The 8,584-nt window shown below is 51.2% G+C and overlaps 1 protein-coding gene across 1 annotated transcript; it reads right to left on the minus strand.

The window, feature by feature from the left end:
• Nucleotides 1-1,231: 1,231 nt before the first annotated feature.
• Nucleotides 1,232-8,557, minus strand: PPP1R15B (protein phosphatase 1 regulatory subunit 15B). The gene is made up of 2 exons (XM_051808870.1): nt 6,887-8,557; nt 1,232-4,033 (listed from the first exon to the last, which is right to left on the minus strand). The coding sequence occupies exons 1-2, from the start codon at nt 8,252-8,254 to the stop codon at nt 3,821-3,823; spliced, it is 1,581 nt and encodes a 526-aa protein (XP_051664830.1). The 5' UTR covers nt 8,255-8,557; the 3' UTR covers nt 1,232-3,820.
• Between the last annotated feature and the right edge of the window lie 27 nt (nt 8,558-8,584).

Below are 8,584 nucleotides of genomic sequence, written 5' to 3' on the forward strand. Positions count from 1 at the left end.
GGCAGATAAAGGGGATAAAGCCAGGGGTTTATCCCAGCATTCCCCAGGGGGCACGTGGATGCTCCTCATGGCTCTGACACTTTATACCCTCCAGACTAATGCACAGGTTATGCACAGCTTTATCCCTCCCTGAACACTGGAATAAACCTGGCATTAAATCCCAGTTGGAGCCCGTGAGGCCGAGGCCGCGCAGCTGGAATGCTGGGCTCTCCCTGGAATCCCTCCTGGAGCCACCCAGAGTCTCTGCTCCTGAAGAACCCGGTTCCTGGGGGGCCAAAGCAGCTCCCCAGAAGCACCAACGTGCAGAACTCCCGAGTCCCTGTGCCCTGTGGAGAAGGAGGAGCAGCAGAGTGGGAACAATCCTCCTCCAGCACGGATAGATCGGCTGAACTCCAACTGCTGAGGGGAGGAAGGAGCCCCAGCAGGATTCCCGTGTTCCAGAAGGCATCTGGACATGCTGCCAGCCCAGGGAGCTCTCCCTGCACACCCACAGGGGTCTCTCCAAGCTTTTCCAGGGAGTGCAGGAACCCCAAGGCTCCTTTGAGGGCAGGTTTTAGACCCAGCAGGTGACCAGGACTTAAAACACCAAATCCCCCCCTGGAGCTGGGATGTTCCTCACATCCACCTTTGCTCAATACTGCAGGAAGATCCAGCTTTTCCCTTGTCTATTCCACAAGTTTTCCACCCTGATGCTCTCAGAGAAACCAATCCCTCACTGGGGTGTTTTAGGGATGCCCAGACAAGGTGGAACCCCGGAGGAACACGTGGATTGGGCTGGAAAACGGGAGCAAATCAGTTCCACACTGAGCTTTAGGGAATAAACTGAATAACCAAAACCTTAAAATCCCACCCCAAAACTCACCCTGGAGGTGTGACCACACGTGGCCTTTGAACTCATTCCCAATTCCAAGGGCAGGACCACACTGCTCCTGGGGACACTGATCCCTGTTCCAGAGGGATCACAATCCTGACACCCCCCCATCCCCTGGGAAGCCCTGGAAAAGCCAATTTGTGCCCCCAGGCACCTCCAGTTCTGGGGTACAGAGCCCACCTTGGTCCATGCAGCACCTCCAGCCTCCTCCTTCCTGCCAGGAATTCTGGCTTCACCCTCAGGAGCCAAAATGAAGGCATTCCCTGTAAAAAACATGGAGTGACAGACACACCTTTCCACAACAATCAATCCATCCCTGCTTTTTCCAGCCACCCCATGAGTCTTTCCAAAGCAACCCAATTATCTTGCAAATATCTTTATTACAATTTACAGATTAGTTCTGAATAGTTTATTATGTACAGAAATAGAACTTTAGATATAAAAACCCAACAAACTCGACACAAATCAAGTAAAATCTGTATAAAGCCAATGCTGAAGGTTTTCTAAGTTTTCTCTAAATTATACAAAAATAAAATCTGCTCATCACAGTTTTGATTTAAAGTCCTACAAGTGTTATTTTTACTGTCTCACCCCAAGCACTGACACATGGACACGGCCTGAACGACCAGTTTAAGGAATTTTCTAGGGAAGAAAGGGTGACACCGAGTTCTAAAAGATGTTTATGGTGATGAATTTAGTGTTAATTCCCTCTCACCTTACACTGGACCCTTGGAAAACGTGAGGTTGGAGCAGTGGAAAAGCTCACCCGAGCAGGTGGGAAGCAGCAGTGGGAGTGCTGGACACACTTCAGGATGGGTAAAAGCCATTTTTCCAGTGTTTAAGCACTTTGGGAGCAGCAGTTGTTGATCTAATTTACACATAATTTATCAATTCTGTTTGTTCCCAGGGACAGGTTTTTCCAAGGCTTTTTGCAGGTGTTCATTCCCACCACTCCAAAGCTCCTCACAAAGCACCAATAAAAACGAGCTGTCCACGAAAAACTGAAGCACCAAGTTCTCCAAGATCAAAGACACTGGGAAATTCATGGAAAAACAGTTGTAGTGTGACTTGCCAGGAGCAGCAGGTTTGTACCGATCACACTGACCATAAATCAACAAATCCCTTCTAATTCCACGTTTATCACCCCTTTTCCCTAAGCTGAAAAGCAGATCCAACATGAGACAGCAAAATGGGCTCCCAGAAATTCCGAGATGATTTCCCAGGATTTGAGGGCCTGATCAGAATTTACAATTTCACAGCTGGAATTTTTTTGTAGGAAAAGAGAATCCAATTTTTTGGGGGGAGGGGACAGAAAACAACGTTGCTGCATTGCCTTCATGCAGCCCCTCTGAAATGCTGCAGGAATTTTTGGCTGGATTTGAAGTTTACACAACTCTGCTGTAATTCAGCGAATCCTCTGAATTTTCTAAGTGCAAACACAGCAAATCAATTTTTAAAAACCTCACGAGTGCAAGGAGATCAAAGCATGAAGCCAAAAACTCGGAAATTTTTGAGTCAGAATTAAGACCTGGCCAAAATGACCCCACAGCAAAGCAGAAAGTAAAGCCCTGGGAAGAAGCTTTTCCCTCCAGGGAGCTGTGATTTTTCTTGCAAATTAAAAACAAACGATTCATCACAAATTTAAAGTACTTTTAAGGTTTCTCCCCTACAAAAGGGAGATGATTCTGCTCAGCTGAACAAACCAAGCAGCAAATCATTTGTTTTTTTCACCCAACTTGGTGCAAACAGACAGGAATTCTTCCAGTTTGGGGCTCTGGGTGACCTCACACCTGCTTGGCCAACAGGTCCAAACACCCCCCTCCAACAGTGCTGCTCTTTATCTTAACTGAGCTAATTCAATATTTGAAGTTAGGAATATAAATCAGGAGTGCTGTCCTTCCACCAAGGAGCTCAGCTTTCCACAGGTGGAATGCTGTTTGTCCCAGGTGACCCAGTGCAGACACACAGAGTGTTAATACTGGCTTTTGGTAAAGAACACGGTGATTTGCTGCCTTCAGATTTTCTTAAATCAGAGATAATTCTCCTTAAAAGTACCAGAACAAGCAGGCTGGATACAAGAATCCACCACAATCTCTATTTTAAAGCAGAATTATAGCAAAGTTATTCTTAGATTAAATAAATAATTAGGGACTAGTTCCCTTGCGTGGCTCCCTAAATTCAAACATCACCCACAGCCTCCACGTGTGCCTTGAAGCTTTAATTATTGATTGGGATGAGAAACTTTCCTGCCTTAAAAGGCAAGAAATGTGGTGCACAAGCAGCCAGAACCCTCTGGAATAGTCCTGGCTCAAGGTATTATTTAAATAAGTCAAACCAAAGGGTTTGTGATGCACCAGAGCTCCCCCAGTGTGCCTGACTGAAACATTGACATCAAAATGCTACATAAACACTCAAAACACTGGATTCCATGCAAAACTGGGATCTAGAAGGAGGGATTCACACAGTTAAGTCAAAGTTATTAGAGAACAACATGTGAGACTTTTGTACAAGGTGGAGAACAACGAGAAAACACCACGACTCTCGGGAAACTTTAAATCAAAACTGCAATACCAGGGGCTGAGCCCCATAAATATCTCCTTCAAAATAGGTTTTGCTTTTTTTCAAAGTGCAAAAATCCAACTAAACAGTCACCACTTCCCAACAGACGGCAGACAAGGCTTTTTTTTTTTTTGGAATGCATTTCACCTAAAGCAGTCTGGGTGTCAAGTGTTAATCAAAAGGAATGAGACTGGACCACCCTCACCCTCCAGGATTTCGCCTGGATATCAAAATGGGACACTCAGGGATATTTGCAGGCTGAATACACAAAAACTGGGACAATTCCAATCCCACTTCTCTCCCCATTCCAGAATAGCACATGCAGCTGCCACTTCTTGTGTAGGTGTTCATGGGTGTTTTAGGGTCACACAGCTAAGGTGGGGTAAGGTGCTAGAAGGGATCAACCCTCTGGGAAGAGCTTTCCTGGAGTCTGTGGAATACTCTCTGTCTATGCTCTGTGGTGAAGCAGTATCCTATGGCTTCCTCTGTCTCCTGGATCCGTTTCTGGAACCTGCATCCATCTCGTGCCATCTCCTCCCAGGGTCCTTTCCGATCCTCCTCGCTGCTTATGTAATACTCAGTCACTTTTTCAAGGAAGGTGACCTGGAAAAAGCAAGTTATTTAGTAAAGAGTTCACCACTCGTGCAAAAGGAACTTCACATTTTTACGTAGATTGTTTGTTTTTTTTTTAAACCAGAAGTTATTAAACACTTTGAATAGCAGAAAGCCTCAGAAACCTGTTCAGAGAGTAGGTTTAGTGGGATACTGGGAAGGAATTCTTTCCTGTAAGGGGGATGAGGGGCTAGAATGGATTTCCCAGAGAAGCTGTGGCTGCCCCATCCCTGGAAGTGTCCAAGGCCAGGCTGGATGGGGCTTGGAGCAACCTGGGCTGGTGGAAGGTGTCCCTGCCCATGGCAGGGGGTGGCACTGGGTGATCTTTAAGGTCCCTTCCCACCCAAACCAGGCCATGATTCCCTGTTCCTGCCAGGTCTCTGCCCCATCTCAGCTTTAAAATCAACCTCTCAGCTTTAAAATCAACCAGTTGCTGTCTTGCCTTGACCAAAACAGTGCTCAGCTACTACAGAGTTACTCAACTGCTGCCCAAGAGGCCCCTCAGAGCCGAGGACACGTCACCTGATGTCCCCTGTGCGGTGACACCCTCGTGACACGGGAGCTGTCACCTCACACAGGTCACTCCAGGGCTGTGAACGTGCTCCAGCCAACAGTCTGGATTGCTGGAGATTACACAAGAACGTTAAAAAAAGGCACAACCATTGTTGTGTGGAGTAAAGAGTCCTGTGAGTCACCACAGATAAGGAAGCAACACTCATCCCCCTGTGACTGCAACAACCCCCTGCTTCCAGCTGCTCTGCAGTTCCAGGGGGTTAGTTCACACAGGGAAATTAGCTCAAAAGGCACCTTAAAAGACCCAGGAAAACTTTCACTCTTGGCTATTTTTAAGAGGCACTCAGCTATTTTAAGAAAATAAAGGGACTTACAGACTCAGGCTCTATGCTTGGCAGTGTTTAAACTATGGCTGTAATAAGGATTTAAATCCCTCTGAGTAAACCCAGCCTGTGTCAGGCTCCTGCTGAACTTTGTGCTGCTCTGCATTATGAAAAGGTGGACAACTGAAGGATAAACCAGCTGTCAGCACCTCTCACACCAGGGCTGGTTCCCGAGGACAAGCACACACTGTCACCACAGACAACTCCTGGAATCAGCAAAACACTTGGAGAGGCACAAAAAACCTCCATTCCTGGGATTTATTAACACAGAGCCCTGATTTCACCCCCAGCCCATGATGACACAATGAGGAGTGTGGGGATTGCTGTCTGTGGCACAGCCCTCTTCCAGCCTTCCCAGAAAACAGAGACACCAGCTATGGAATCCCAGACTGGTTTGGCTTGGGAGGGACCATAAAGCTCACCCAGTTCCACCCCCTGTCCTGGGCAGGGACACCTTCCACTATCCCAGGTTGCTCCAAGCCCTGTCCAACCTGGCCTTGGACACCAAACAACCTCCAGAAACCATCTAATCCTGGTGCAGTGATCCCAAATTTCTGTGGGAGCAGGGCCATTGGATCCACGTGCCCTCACAGCGTGTCCATGTCCTGCTCCCTCGTGGGGGAAACAAACCCTTTATGGTTTCCAGACATCAATCCTGCACAGTGCCAGACAGGAACAGCCTCGAGCTGGAGGAATGACCTGGAGAATTCCTGGGAACACCTCAGCATTCCCTCGGTTTTCCTGGCCCTAATTAAGCACCTGCTTTAGGAGCTGTTACATCAGCCTTCCCACCTTACAGCGTTTTTACATCAGTCTGAGCCACCCTGGGGCACAACCAGGGCTGTGACGTCAGGTGGGATATTGCAGCCACATCATCCTTCTTTCACCATGGCCTGGCATTGCAGAGCCAAGAATTCCTGCTGCTTCTGCACCCCTGGGACACCCCTGGGCAGGGCCCAGCACTGCTCCCTCCCCGTGTTCTTAACCTAAATTAAGGGAGAAACCAAAGGTCTCTGATGTGAAAGCACTAAAACAGGAATTATACAGGTTTTCTATTTTGATGACTTGTTACACCACGAGCCATTTACTCATATGAATGTTTGAGGTATCAACACTCAGACATCACACCTGAAAAACCACCCTGGACATTTGCAGCACCACAAAACCGGGGAGAGGATGAATTGCTATTTACCTGCATCCTGATACACGTATTACAGGGTTTTTAACACCCAAATTCTTCAAAAAACACGTTATATTTCCAGTTTGGTCTCAAAAGTCCAGTTCCTGAATACATCCCTTTTATAAACAACTGCTGAACTATAACATAGAATACTCTCTCAAATAGAAAGGAGAATATTACCACAGTTTGTATGGAAACTTCAGTGGTCAACTGAAGCATGTTTTAACCATATGCCAGCTGTCAACATACATTAACACTCAACACATGTGTGACACACCCAACACACGTGTGACACACCCCACACGTGCTAAACGAGTTCTTCCTACTCCAGAACACGTTAAGAAGCCTGCTCGGGTTACAAAAAAAAATCCCTAAATGTTTAAAACCAAATTCCTCCCCACAGAAACTGGTGCTTTCCAGGAAAGCACATCACAGCTCTGGAGTTTCTCGGGGAAAATCGGACGCCACAGCGCTGGAGTTTCTCTGATGACGACACCACGTTACACCCCAGACTGAGAAGAGAAACCGCATCTTAAAAGGAAAATTTAGCTTCAAGTCTACAAAAGAAACTTTTGACAAAATTTCCCATCACGTGTCGAGGATGAGGCACAAAATTCCAGGGAAATAATTAGCACGTAAGCTCATGGAGGCAGATCTGGAATGCTGGAATGACCTCACCCACTCCGTACTGCTCGGAGCAATGTGGGTTTGTTGTGAGTGTTTTTTTTTTGCAGCCCCGAAACACACGAATGTAAAACAAGAATATACCTTTTTCCGCTTGGAATTCGCAGCTTTCTCGCCGGACAGAATCCCACGGTGCCCCAAGTCAGCGAGCCCACAGCTGCGTCTCTCCAGCTGTACCCGGCACACAGTGAAGTGCTCGGCAGGGACCGAACTCGGCGTCCCTTTTTTCTCTGCGGTCTGAAAGGCTGCCGTGAAATTTAGAGGGTTATATGGATCGTCCGAGGTACAGAACGAGTTCCAAAGTTTCAAGCTTTCTGCCTCATCCACGCTGCCACAGTCCCACTCGTCCTCCTCTTCAGAACTATGAGCAGAGCCTGAGGAGGATTCTGCCCACGAATCTTCTTCTTCTTCCTCCTCCTCTTCCACATCCGACATCTCCCTTCCCGGATCGCTGGAAGATGTCTGAATGGTGGCTGTGAAGTTCTGAGGGTCGTAGGGATCCAAACTATAGAAGGAATTCCAGAGGTGAAGCCTCTCCCCGTCCTGGCTGCCGGCCTCTGAGTCCGAGGGAAGCTCTTCGCTGTCGAACCCGTCATCGTCATCATCATCACCATCATCATCCCAGTCCTCCTCACCCTCACTCTCCTCCCCGCTGAAAACTCCCCCGATGATATAATCGATTAATTTATTCGCACACGCAGGTCTGGTCGAAACCGGGAGGTTTTGCTCTGTGTCCGAGTCCTCACCATCCCCTTCAGGCAACGCTTCCTCCTCCTCCTCCTCCTCCGCATCCCGGACCCCCTCCTGCTCCACGGGCTGTCTCCCTGGATCCTCGGGCTGCTCCAGCTGCCCGGCACCGCCCCGCTGGTCCCCGCGCCCCGCAGCTTCCCGGCGAACGTCCCTGTGCTGCTGCTCCTCCTCCAGGCTGTGGTAGCCGTGGTCGGGGTCGGGCACGGGCAGGTGCCAGCGCTGGAGGAACGCCAGGCGCTTGCTGCGGAGGAACTCGACCTCGGGCACGGCCTCGGCCCGCAGCGGCTGCGGCAGGTGGCTCTTGCTCTGCTCCATGCCCAGCACGTACCAGTCCACGGCGAGGGCGCTCCGCACCAGCCCGGCCCCCCACAGCCCCGCCGGGGGCTCCGCGCCGCCCTCCGCCCGCTTCTCCGGGGGCTCCTCGGCCCAGCCCGGCGCGGGCTCCGCCTGGGGCAGCAGCACGAGCGGCGGCGGCGCCTTGGCGGGGCAGAGCGCGGTGCTGAGCGCGGGGCCGGGCAACAGCCGCTGCAGCAGCGCGGGCAGCGGCGACAGGAGCTGCGACAGCACCCGCAGCCACGAGAAGGGCGGGCTCGCCTGGGACGAGCCGCCGGCGGGAGCCGCGCTGGGCCCCGCCAGCTTCGGCCAGGCCGCGGCCAGGCCCAGCCGGGCCCAGCCGGCGCGTTCGCGTCCGCTGTGCTCCATGGGGTCGTTCAGCGCTGCCAGCGGTGCGGAGGGGTGTGCGAGGCGGCGCTCCGTGGTGGCGCGGCGGGTCTGAGGGCTCGGCGGGCGGCGGGCGGCTCCGGGTCGGGTCTGGGCTCCATCCTGATGCGGCTCCGGGCAGAAAATGGCGGCGCCGCCGCCTCGGCGCTTTCCGCTCACCGGGGAGGGGCGGGGCCGGGCGGGGCCTGCCTCCGCCACGCCCACCTCGCGCCGCCGACGCCCATTGGGCGGTGTCGTTGCGAGCCCGCCCTCTCCCCCCCGTGGCCACGCCCCTCCGGGATTGCATCAGCCGGCGGGCCCCGCGCGGCAGCG

This window comes from Manacus candei, unplaced genomic scaffold (assembly GCF_025592945.1).
Source record: "Manacus candei isolate 608988 ecotype Guabito, Panama unplaced genomic scaffold, ASM2559294v1 h1tg000073l, whole genome shotgun sequence".
Lineage (NCBI taxonomy): Eukaryota > Metazoa > Chordata > Aves > Passeriformes > Pipridae > Manacus > Manacus candei.